Here is a 13,154-nt window from a genome sequence, read left to right as displayed (position 1 = left end):
TGATTAGTACGGTAGATAGCAGTAAGTACTATAGAAAATGATTAGTACAATAGATAGCAGTAAGTACTGTAGAAAATTATTAGTACGATAGATAGCAGTAAGTACTCTAGAAAATGATTAGTACAATAGATAGCAGTAAGTACTGTAGAAAATGATTAGTACGATAGATAGCAGTAAGTACTATAGAAAATGATTATTACGATAGATAGCAGTAAGTACTCAAGAAAATGATTATTACGATAGATAGCAGTAAGTACTCTAGAAAATGATTATCACGATAGATAGCAGTAAGTACTATAGAAAATGATTAGTACGGTAGATAGCAGGAAGTACTCTAGAAAATTATTACTACGGTAGATAGCAGTAAGTACTGTAGAAAATGATTATTACGATAGATAGCAGTAAGTACTATAGAAAATGATTAGTACGGTAGATAGCAGTAAGTACTCTAGAAAATGATTAGTACGATAGATAGCAGTAAGTACTCTAGAAAATGATTATTACGATAGATAGCAGTAAGTACTCTAGAAAATGATTAGTACGATAGATAGCAGTAAGTACTCTAGAAAATGATTAGTACGATAGATAGCAGTAAGTACTATCGAAAATGATTCATATGATAGATAGCAGTAAGTACTGTAGAAAATGATTTGTGCGATAGATAGCAGTAAGTACTGTAGAAAATGATTATTACGATAGATAGCAGTAAGTACTATAGAAAATGATTAGTACGGTAGATAGCAGTAAGTACTATAGAAAATGATTAGTACGGTAGATAGCAGTAAGTACTCTAGAAAATGATTTGTGCGATAGATAGCAGTAAGTATTATAGAAAATGATTATTACGATAGATAGCAGTAAGTACTATAGAAAATGATTTGTGCGATAGATAGCAGTAAGTATTATAGAAAATGATTATTACGATAGATAGCAGTAAGTACTCTAGAAAATGATTATTACGATAGATAGCAGTAAGTACTATAGAAAATGATTATTACGATAGATAGCAGTAAGTACTGTAGAAAATTATTAGTACGGTAGATAGCAGTAAGTACTGTAGAAAATGATTAGTATGATAGATAGCAGTAAGTACTGTAGAAAATGATTAGTACGATAGATAGCAGTAAGTACTCTAGAAAATGATTATTACGATAGATAGCAGTAAGTACTCTAGAAAATGATTAGTACGATAGATAGAAGTAAGTACTCTAGAAAATGATTATTACGATAGATAGCAGTAAGTACTCTAGAAAATGATTCGTACAATAGATAGCAGTAAGTACTGTAGAAAATGATTAGTACGATAGATAAGCAGTAAGTACTCTAGAAAATGATTATTACGATAGATAGCAGTAAGTACTCTAGAAAATGATTATTACGATAGATAGCAGTAAGTACTCTAGAAAATGATTATTACGATAGATAGCAGTAAGTACTCTAGAAAATGATTATTACGATAGATAGCAGTAAGTACTCTAGAAAATGATTAGTACAATAGATAGCAGTAAGTACTGTAGAAAATGATTAGTGCGATAGATAGCAGTAAGTACTGTAGAAAATGATTATTACGATAGATAGCAGTAAGTACTCTAGAAAATGATTATTACGATAGATAGCAGTAAGTACTCTAGAAAATGATTAGTACAATAGATAGCAGTAAGTACTGTAGAAAATGATTATTACGATAGATAGCAGTAAGTACTGTAGAAAATTATTAGTACGGTAGATAGCAGTAAGTACTGTAGAAAATGATTAGTATGATAGATAGCAGTAAGTACTGTAGAAAATGATTAGTACGATAGATAGCAGTAAGTACTCTAGAAAATGATTATTACGATAGATAGCAGTAAGTACTCTAGAAAATGATTAGTACGATAGATAGAAGTAAGTACTCTAGAAAATGATTATTACGATAGATAGCAGTAAGTACTCTAGAAAATGATTAGTACAATAGATAGCAGTAAGTACTGTAGAAAATGATTAGTACGATAGATAAGCAGTAAGTACTCTAGAAAATGATTATTACGATAGATAGCAGTAAGTACTCTAGAAAATGATTATTACGATAGATAGCAGTAAGTACTCTAGAAAATGATTATTACGATAGATAGCAGTAAGTACTCTAGAAAATGATTATTACGATAGATAGCAGTAAGTACTCTAGAAAATGATTTGTGCGATAGATAGCAGTAAGTATTATAGAAAATGATTATTACGATAGATAGCAGTAAGTACTGTAGAAAATGATTATTACGATAGATAGCAGTAAGTACTATAGAAAATGATTATTACGATAGATAGCAGTAAGTACTCTAGAAAATGATTATTACGATAGATAGCAGTAAGTACTATAGAAAATGATTTGTACGATAGATAGCAGTAAGTACTATAGAAAATGATTAGTACGATAGATAGCAGTAAGTACTCTAGAAAATGATTAGTACGGTAGATAGCAGTAAGTACTGTCGAAAATGATTAGTACGATAGATAGCAGTAAGTACTCTAGAAAATGATTAGTACAATAGATAGCAGTAAGTACTGTAGAAAATTATTAGTGCGATAGATAGCAGTAAGTACTGTAGAAAATGATTATTACGATAGATAGCAGTCAGTACTCTAGAAAATGATTATTACGATAGATAGCAGTAAGTCCTCTAGAAAATGATTAGTACAATAGATAGCAGTAAGTACTATAGAAAATGATTAGTATGATAGATAGCAGTAAGTACTGTAGAAAATGATTAGTACGGTAGATAGCAGTAAGTACTGTAGAAAATGATTAGTACGATAGATAGCAGTAAGTACTGTAGAAAATTATTAGTACGGTAGATAGCAGTAAGTACTATAGAAAATGATTAGTATGACAGATAGCAGTAAGTACTGTAGAAAATGATTAGTACGGTAGATAGCAGTAAGTACTGTAGAAAATGATTAGTACGATAGATAGCAGTAAGTACTCTAGAAAATGATTAGTACGGTAGATAGCATTAAGTACTGTAGAAAATGATTAGTACGATAGATAGCAGTAAGTACTCTAGAAAATGATTATTACGATAGATAGCAGTAAGTACTCTAGAAAATGATTATTACGATAGATAGCAGTAAGTACTGTAGAAAATTATTAGTACGGTAGATAGCAGTAAGTACTGTCGAAAATGATTAGTACGATAGATAGCAGTAAGTACTCTAGAAAATGATTAGTACGGTATATAGCAGTAAGTACTGTAGAAAATTATTAGTACGGTAGATAGCAGTAAGTACTATAGAAAATGATTAGTACGATAGATAGCAGTAAGTACTCTAGAAAATGATTAGTACCGTATATAGCAGTAAGTACTGTAGAAAATGATTAGTACGATAGATAGCAGTAAGTACTCTAGAAAATGATTAGTACGGTATATAGCAGTAAGTACTGTCGAAAATGATTAGTACGATAGATAGCAGTAAGTACTATAGAAAATGATTAGTACGGTAGATAGCAGTAAGTTCTCTAGAAAATGATTATTACGATAGATAGCAGTAAGTACTATAGAAAATGATTAGTGCGATAGATAGCAGTAAGTACTATAGAAAATGATTAGTATGGTAGATAGCAGTAAGTACTATAGAAAATGATTAGTACGATAGATAGCAGTAAGTACTTTCGAAAATGATTAGTACGATAGATAGCAGTAAGTACTATAGAAAATGATTAGTACGGTAGATAGCAGTAAGTACTCTAGAAAATGATTATTACGATAGATAGCAGTAAGTACTATAGAAAATGATTAGTGCGATAGATAGCAGTAAGTACTATAGAAAATGATTATTACGATAGATAGCAGTAAGTACTATAGAAAATGATTAGTACGGTAGATAGCAGTAAGTACTATAGAAAATGATTATTACGATAGATAGCAGTAAGTACTGTCGAAAATTATTAGTACGGTAGATAGCAATAAGTACTGTCTAAAATGATTAGTACGATAGATAGCAGTAAGTACTCTAGAAAATGATTAGTACGGTAGATAGCAGTAAGTACTCTAGAAAATGATTAGTACGATAGATAGCAGTAAGTACTCTGGAAAATGATTATTACGATAGATAGCAGTAAGTACTCTAGAAAATGATTAGTACGATAGATAGCAGTAAGTACTCTCGAAAATGATTAGTACGATAGATAGCAGTAAGTCCTATCGAAAATGATTCATATGATAGATAGCAGTAAGTACTGTAGAAAATGATTTGTGCGATAGATAGCAGTAAGTACTGTAGAAAATGATTATTACGATAGATAGCAGTAAGTACTATAGAAAATGATTAGTACGGTAGATAGCAGTAAGTACTATAGAAAATGATTAGTACGGTAGATAGCAGTAAGTACTCTAGAAAATGATTAGTACGGTAGATAACAGTAAGTACTATAGAAAATGATTCATATGATAGATAGCAGTAAGTACTATAGAAAATGATTAGTATGATAGATAGCAGTAAGTACTCTAGAAAATGATTAGTACGGTAGATAGCAGTAAGTACTATAGAAAATGATTAGTATTCGTGATAACAGTACTTACTATAGAAAACAATAAATTTCGTAGGAAATGACGACAATTAGCACACCGTTAAATGAATCTCTGACACCTCATCCCGGTTTTACTAAATATGCGCGGACCTTAATTGGTTCCTTGCGTCACTTCAGACAAGCCCTAACTTTCTGTGGTGAATTTTGTTCCTTTCTACTGGGCAAGTACAGCACCTTCACACTGCTCAATACATTTCAATGGTGAATCAGACAGCGAGATGCTGTTTTGGATTTCCCCGTTTAATTGCACATCTGCCCTCGACTGAAGTTGCTGCAGCGTTTGCACATAAATAATGGCGAGCGCCATACGCCTCACCGTTATCGCGACAGCAAATTATGGGCTGATAAGTACTATTGACAAGAGTAATTTCGATGGCCATCAGTAAGCTATTGATAAGAGTAATCTCTATGGAAATCTGGGCACCGCACTTTAGGAAGGATGTGAAGGCCTCAGAGAAGGTGCAGAAGAGATTTACTGGAATGATTCCAGGGATGAGGGACCTTAGTTACGTGGATAGACTGGAGAAGCTGGGGTTGTTCTCCTTGGAACAGAGACGGTTGTGAGGAGATTTGATCGAGGTGTTCAAAATTATGAAGGGTCCAGATAAAGTAAAAGAAGAGAAACTGTTCCCATTGGTGGAAGGGTCAAGAACCAGAGGACACAGATTTAAGGTGATTGGCAAAGGAACTAAAGGCGACATGAGGAAAAGCTTTTTTACGCAGTGAGTAGTTATGATCTGGAATGCGCTGCCTGAAAGGATGGTGGAAGCAGATTCAGTCGTGGCTTTCAAAAAGGAATTGGATAAATACTTGAAGGGAAAAAATTTGCAGGGCTATGGGGAAAGAATGGGGGAATCGAACTAACTGGATTGCTCTTACAAAGAGCCAGCACAGGCTTGATGGGCCGAATGGCCTCCTTCTCTGCTGTAACCATTCTATGATTCTACAATTCTATGACTGGTCAACCCAATATGACAAAAGTAGTTTGGAGGAGGGGTTCATGTAATACATTCGCGACAGTTTTCTAGAACAATATGACAAGTAACCAACTAGGGAACATATTATTTTAGATCTAGTATTGTTTAATGAGACAGGTTAATTAATAATTTATAGTTAAGGATCCTCTGGGGTAGGGTCTTAAATTTAAACAAAGCCAATTACGTAGGTATGAGGGGCGAGTTGGTTAAGGTAGACTGGAAATTAGATCAAAAGATATGATGATAGATAAGCAAAGGTGAATATTTAAAGAAATAATTCATAATTCTCAACGAATATACATGCTCTTGAGGAATAAAAATTCCATGGGAAAAGTGATCCCTTTTGAAGGCCATGATTGACCCTGCCTCCACCACCCCCTCGGGCAGTGCATTCCAGATCATAACCCCTCGCTGTGTAAAAATTTTCCTCATGTCACCTTCGGTTCTTTTGTCAATCACCTTAAATCTATGCCCTCTGGTCCTTCACCCTTCTGCCAATGGGAACGGCTTCTCTCTATCTACTATGTCTGGTCCCTTCATGATTTTGAACACCTCGATCAAATCTCCTCGGAACCGTCTCTGTTCCAAGAAGAACAACCCCAGCTTCTCCAGTCTGTCCACGTAACTAAAGTCCCTCATCTCTGGAATCATTCTAGTAAATCTCTTCTGCACCCTCTCTAAGACCTTCACATATTTCCTAAAGTGCGGTGCCCAGAACTGGACACAATACTCCAGTTGTGGTCGAACCAGTGTTTTATAAAGGTTCATCATGACTTCCATACATCTGTACTCTACGCCTCTATTTATAAAGCCCAGGATCCCGTATGCTTTTTTAACCACTTTCTCAACCTGCCCTGCCATCTTCAACGATTTGTGCACATATATCCCCAGATCTCTCTGTTCCTGTACCCCTTTAGAATTGTGCTCTCTAGTTTATATTGCCTCTCCTCGCTCTTCCTACTGAAATATATCACTTCGCATTTTTCTGCGTTAAATTTCATCTGCCACGTGTCCGTCCATTCCATCAGCCTGTCTATATCCTCTTGAAGTCTATCACTATCCTCCTCACTGTTCATTACCCTTCCAAGTTTTGTGTCATCTGCAAATTTGGAAATTGTGCCCTGTACTCCCACGTCTAAGTCGTTAATATATATCAAGAAAAGCAGTGGTCCCAGCACCGACCTCTGGGGAACACCATTGTACACCTCCCTCCAGTCCAAAAAACAACCGTTCACCACTACTCTCTGTTTCCGGTCACTGAGATAATTCTGTATCCATGTTGCTACTGCCCCCTTTATTCCATGGGCTGCAATCTTGATGATAAGCCTACTGTGCGGCACTTTATCAAATGCCTTTTGAAAGTCCATATACACCACATCGACTGCATTGCTCTCATCGACCCTCTCTGCTACCTCATCAAAAAACTCTTATCAGATTAGTTAAACACAATTTGCCTTTAACAAATCCGTGCTGGCTTTCCCTAATCAATCCACCCTCATCCAACTGATTGTTCATTCTGTCCCGGATTATCGTTTCTAAAAGTTTCCCCACCACCGAGGTTAAACTGACTGGCCTGTAGTTGCTGGGTTTATCCTTGCACCCTTTTTTGAACAAGGGTGTAACATTTGTAATTCTCCAGTCCTCTGGCACTGCCCCCGTATCTAAGGATGTTTGGAAGATTATGGCCAGTACCTCCGCAATTTCCACCCTTACTACCCTCAGCAACCTAGGATGCATCCCATCCGGATCGGGTGACTTATCTACTTTAAGTACAGCTAGCTTTTCAAGTACCTCTTCTTTATCAATTTTTAGCCCATCCAATATCTTAACTGCCTCCTCTTTTACTGAGACTCTGGCAGCATCTTCTTCCTTGGTAAAGACAGAGGCAAAGTACTCATTTAGTACCTCGGCCATCCCCTCTGCCTCCATAAGTGGATCTCCTTTATGGTCCCTAATCGGCCCCATCCCTCCTCTTACTACCCATTTATTGTTTACATGCCTGTAGAAGACATTTGGATTCCCTTTTATGTTGGCTGCCAGTCTATTCTCATACTCTCTCTTTGCTCCTCTTATTTCCGTTTTCACTTCCCCTCTGAACTTTCTATATTCAGCCTGGTTCTCACTTGTGTTATCAACCTGACATCTGTCATACGCCCCTTTTTTCCATTTCATCTTACTCACTATCTCTTTTGTTATCCAGGGAGCTCTGGCTTTAGTTGCCCTACCTTTCTCCCTCGTGGGAATGTACCTAGACTGTACCTGAACCATCTCCTCCTTAAAGGCCGTCCATTGTTCAATTACAGTTTTGCCTGCCAACCTTTGATTCCAATTTACCCGGGCCAGATCTGTTCTCATCCTATTGAAATTGGCCCTCCTCCAATTGAGTATTTTTACTTTAGATTGTTTGTTGTGTATCAAGTATAATAGTTGGATGTGTTCATTCTGAAGTAAAAAGCAATAATACTGTTTATTCCCCAATCATAGGAAGGCAAAGGCACAAGAAGCAGAGGGAGATAACAATGAACTTCACAAAACTGATGATACACTTGGAACAGTTTATGAGGAGATCGAGATTGAAAAGGGGATAAAGAACAAGGCTTTGGTCACAGAAGAGGCATTGAATATAGAAATGTAAAGGAACCATTTTGCTCCCTAACCCCAGACTAGCATTTGAACTTATGGAAATTATATTTGAAGCATTTAAACAGGGTTAATTATCATAGCTAATGTCTGCTATTTCTACAGAATTTGTGCAAATTTTGCAAAGTTTTGTATGGTGTCTGCTTATTCTGGACTACACAAGTTCAAATAGCAAACCTATGTGATCCCAATATAGGCAGCAGTTCCTATCTGAAGCTGCTAAAATATAGCCCTAAGAAATTTAGATACAGTTTTACTGTACAATGTATGGTCACTTAATAGCACAGATGGAAGCCATTCGGCCCATCGTTCCTGTACCAGCTCTTTGAAAGAGCTATCCAATTAGTCTCACTCCCCCACCCTATCCCCACAGCCCTTCAATTCTTATCTTTGCAAGTACTTATTCAGTTCCCTTTTGAAGGCCATGATTGAATCTGCCTCCACTACCCCCTCGGGCAGTGCATTCAAGATCCTAACCACTCGCTGTGAAAAAGTTTTTCCTCATGTCACCTTTGGTTCTTTTGCCAATCACCTTAAATCTATGTCCTCTGGTTCTTGACCCTTCTGCCAATGGGAACAGTTTCTCTCCATCTACTCTGTCCAGACCCTTCATGTAAGGAATCTTACAACACCAGGTTATAGTCCAACAGTTTTCTTTGAAAATCACAAGCTTTCGGAGGCTTTCTCCTTCGTTACTCACCTGACGAAGGAGAAAGCCTCTGAAAGCTTGTGATTTTCAAATAAAACTGTTGGACTATAACCTGGTGTTGTAAGATTCCTTACATTTGTCCACCCCAGTCCATCACCGGCATCTCCACATCATAGATCCTTCATGATTTTGAACACCTCTATCAAATCTCCTCGCAACTCTCTCTGTTCCAAGGAGAACAACCCCAGTTTCTCCAGTCTATCCACATAACTGAAGTCCCTCATCCCTGGAATCATTCTAGTAAATCTCTTCTGCACCCTCTCTAAGGCCTTCATATCTTTCCTAAAGTGCGGTGCCCAGAACTGGACACAATACCGCAGTCGTGGCCAAACCGGTGTTTTATAAAAGTTCATCATGACCTCCTTACTTTTGTACTCTATGCCTCTATTTATAAAACCCAGGGTCCCATATGCTTTTTTAACCGATTTCTCAACCTGCCCTGCCACCTTCAACGATTTGTGTACACATACCCCCAGATCTCTCTGTTCCTGTACACCTTTTAGAATTGTGCCCGCTAGTTTATATTGCCTCTCCTCAATCTTCCTACTGAAATATATCACTTTGCATTTTTCTGTGTTGAATTTCATCTGCCACGTGTCCGCCCATTCCGCCAGCCTGTCTATATCCTCTTGAAGTCTATCACTATCCTCCTCACTGTTTACTACATTGCCAAGTTTTGTACCAGTTGCAAATTTTGAAATTGTGCCCTGAACATCAAAGTCCAAGTCATTAATGTATATCAAGAAAAGCAGTGGTCCCAGCACTGACCCCTGGGGAACACCACTGTACACCTCCCTCCAGTCCGAAAAACAACCGTTCACCACTACTCTCTGTTTCCTGTCACTTAGCCAATTCTGTATCCATGTTGCTACTGCCCCCTTTATTCCATGGGCTGCAATCTTGCTGACAAGCCCATTATGCGGCACTTTATCAAACACCTTTTGAAAATCCATATACACCTCATCAACTGCAATACCCTCATCGACACTCTCTGTTATCTGATCAAGTTAGTTAAACATGATTTACCTTTAACAAATCCGTGCTGGCTTTCCCTAATCAATTCACCCTCATCCAACTGATTGTTCATTCTGTCCCGGATTATCGTTTCTAAAAGTTTCCCCATCACTGAGGTTAAACTGACTGGCCTGTAGTTGCTGGGTTTATCCTTACACCCTTTTTTGAACAAGGGTGTAACATTTGCAATTCTCCAGTCCTCTGGCACTGCCCCCGTATCTAAGGATTTTTGGAAGATTATGGCCAGTACCTCCGCAATTTCCATCCTTACTTCCCTCAGCAACCTAGGATGCATCCCATCTGGACCGGGTGACTTATCTACTTAAATACAGCCAGCCTTTCTAGTACCTCCTTTATCAATTTTTAGCCAATCCAGTATCTCAACTATATCTTCCTTTACTGAGACTCTGGCAGCATCTTCTTCCTTGGTAAAGACAGATGCAAAGTACTCATTTAGTACCTCGGCCATGCCCTCTGCCTCCATGAGTAGATCTCCTTTATGGTTCCTAATTAGCCCCACCCCTCCTCTTACTACCCGTTTACTGTTTACATGCCTGTAGAAGACATTTGGATTCCCTTTTATGTTGGCCGCCAGTCTATTCTCAGACTCTCTCTTTGCCCCTCTTATTTCCTTTTTCACTTCCCCTCTGAACTTTCTACATTCTGCCTGGTTCTCACTTATGTTATCAACCTGACATCTGTCATATGCCCCTTTTTTCCATTTCATCTTACTCACTATCTCTTTTGTTATCCAGGGAGCTCTGGCTTTAGTTGCCCTACCTTTCTCCCTCGTGGGAATGTACCTAGACTGTACCTGAACCATCTCCTCTTTAAAGGCCTGCCAACCTTTGATTCCAATTTACCCGGGCCAGATCTGTTCTCATCCTATTGAAATTGGCCCTCCTCCAATTGAGTATTTTTACTTTAGATTGTTTGTTGTGTATCAAGTATAATAGTTGGATGTGTTCATTCTGAAGTAAAAAGCAATAATACTGTTTATTCCCCAATCATAGGAAGGCAAAGGCACAAGAAGCAGAGGGAGATAACAATGAACTTCACAAAACTAATCATACACTTGGAACAGTTTATGAGGAGATCGAGATTGAAAAGGGGATAAAGAACAAGGCTTTCATCACAGAAGAGGCATTGAATACAGAGATGTAAAGGAACCATTTTGCTCCCTAACCCCAGACTAGCATTTGAACTTATGGAAATTATATTTGAAGCATTTAAACAGGGTTAATTACCATAGCTAATGTCTGCTATTTCTACAGAATTTGTGCAAATTTTGCAAAGTTTTGTATGGTGTCTGCTTATTCTGGACGACACAAGTTCAAATAGCAAACCTATGTGATCCCAATATAGGCAGCAGTTCCTATCTGAAGCTGCTAAAATATAGCCCTGAGAAATTTAGATACAGTTTTACTGTACAATGTATGGTCACTCAATGGGTGTAAACATTCTAGTACCTCAACTAGAACATTGGTCAGCATAGAATCATAGAACTGTACGGCTCAGAAGGAGGCCATTCGGCCCATCGTGCCTGTGCCGACTCTTTGAAAGCTATCCAATTACTTCCACTCCCCCGCTCTTTCCCTGTAGCCCTGCAAATTTTTTCCCTTCAAGTATTTATCCAATTCCCTTTTGAAAGTTATTATTGAATCTGCTTCCACCGCCCTTTCAGGCAGCGCATTCCAGATCATCACAACTCACCGCGTAAAGAAAATGTCTCCTCATTTCCCTCCTGTATCTTTTGCCGATTTCCTTAAATCTGTGTCCTTTGGTTACCGACCCTTCTGCCAGTGTGGGTTCCTTTCCTTTCAGTGTGGGACTTAACCTTGATGAGAATAGAAGGAGTAAACACTCTGCCCACAAACGCTGCGATATGACGGGAATCGATTCTGATCGGACAGGTCCACCTGGTCTGGTCTGAACATGTTGTTCACAAGCCTGATTATATCACTCCCAAAGCTGACATCTATGGCCAGCTGCTGTCTGGATATCGCAACAGAGGTGGGCAGATGAAACGCTATAAAGACACACTAAATGTTGCAGTATTTACCCTGCCCCTGGAAAGACACAGCCACCAACTGGCCACGATGGCAGCATGTCTATCCGGTCAGTTTGAATGAATTTGAGATTGCGAGCTCTGGCTGGCACATGCCTGGCACATAAGGCAACTCACCTACCCGCTTCACCCAGCTTCCGATGTGATAAGTGCAACCCTGTGTGTGTGTCCAGAATCGGGCTCGTCTCCCAACACCACATCGACAGCAACTGAGACTCATGCTTCATTAGACCTAAGACTCTCGATACTGCAAACTAGTGAAAGGTCACGTTAGTTAATCAAACGCTGATACCTGCTACACACAAACCCCCTGTTTTGCTTCACAGATCCAAATTCATCCAGTAAGGATCACTGAGGTAACATGAGCAAAAGATCCCGAAAGTGTACAATGCTAAAGTGATCATTTAAGCTAGGTTGAAAGGCAGCTCCTCCACCCACAAAATCCACAATACCACAAGACCTGACGATTTACAATGGGTTCAGTTCCTTTCATTTTAACCATGCTTCTTGAATTTACTTTGATGGTTTCGGACAAATAAAAATATAACAATGCTCTAATCTTTGGTTTACTCGGGTGAATGTTTATTGTTTCTGTGGGTAAATGTACACAGACTCCATACTCATTGTTTAGTGGCCATTACATATCATTACATGTTCCCTACTTTACAACAATGACCAATTCAAAAAGGACTTAATTGGCTATGAAACGGTTTGGGATGTCTTGAGGTCATGAAAGACGCTATATAAATCATAGAATCATAGAAAGGTTACAGCACGGAAGGAGGCCATTCGGCCCATCGAGTCTGCGCCGGCCCTATGCAAGAGCAATCCAGCTAGTCCCACTCCCCCACCCTATCCCCATAGTTCTGCAAATTTTTTCCTTTCAAGTACTTATCCAGTTCCCTTTTGAAGGCCATGATTGAATCTGCCTCCACCACCCCCTCGGGCAGTGCATTCCAGATCCTAACCACTCGCTGTGTAAAAAGTTTTTCCCCATTTCACCTTTGGATCTTTTGCCAATCACCTTAAATCTATGCCCTCTGGTTCTTGACCCTTCCGCCAATGGGAACAGTTTCTCTCCATCGACTCTGTAGAATCATAGAATCACAGAAGTTTACAACATGGAAACAGGCCCTTCAGCCCAACATGTCCATGTCGCCCAGTTTATACCACTAAGCTAGTCCC

At 38.5% G+C, this 13,154-nt stretch overlaps 1 protein-coding gene across 2 annotated transcripts in view; it reads left to right on the top strand.

Annotated features, from left to right (window-relative positions):
- The window catches only part of ace2 (angiotensin I converting enzyme 2), a 161,494-nt gene extending 148,967 nt beyond the window's left edge, over nucleotides 1-12,527 (top strand). For both annotated transcript variants that reach the window (XM_067992425.1, XM_067992424.1), the window contains 2 exons: nucleotides 8,023-8,169; nucleotides 10,915-12,527. In XM_067992425.1, coding sequence (XP_067848526.1) covers nucleotides 8,023-8,169; nucleotides 10,915-11,065 — 298 coding nt within the window. In that variant the 3' untranslated portion in view covers nucleotides 11,066-12,527. The remainder of the gene's footprint in view (nucleotides 1-8,022; nucleotides 8,170-10,914) is intronic.
- The last annotated feature ends 627 nt before the right edge of the window (nucleotides 12,528-13,154 follow it).

This window comes from Heptranchias perlo, chromosome 11 (assembly GCF_035084215.1).
Source record: "Heptranchias perlo isolate sHepPer1 chromosome 11, sHepPer1.hap1, whole genome shotgun sequence".
Lineage (NCBI taxonomy): Eukaryota > Metazoa > Chordata > Chondrichthyes > Hexanchiformes > Hexanchidae > Heptranchias > Heptranchias perlo.
This window is presented reverse-complemented; position numbering and strand designations above follow the sequence as displayed.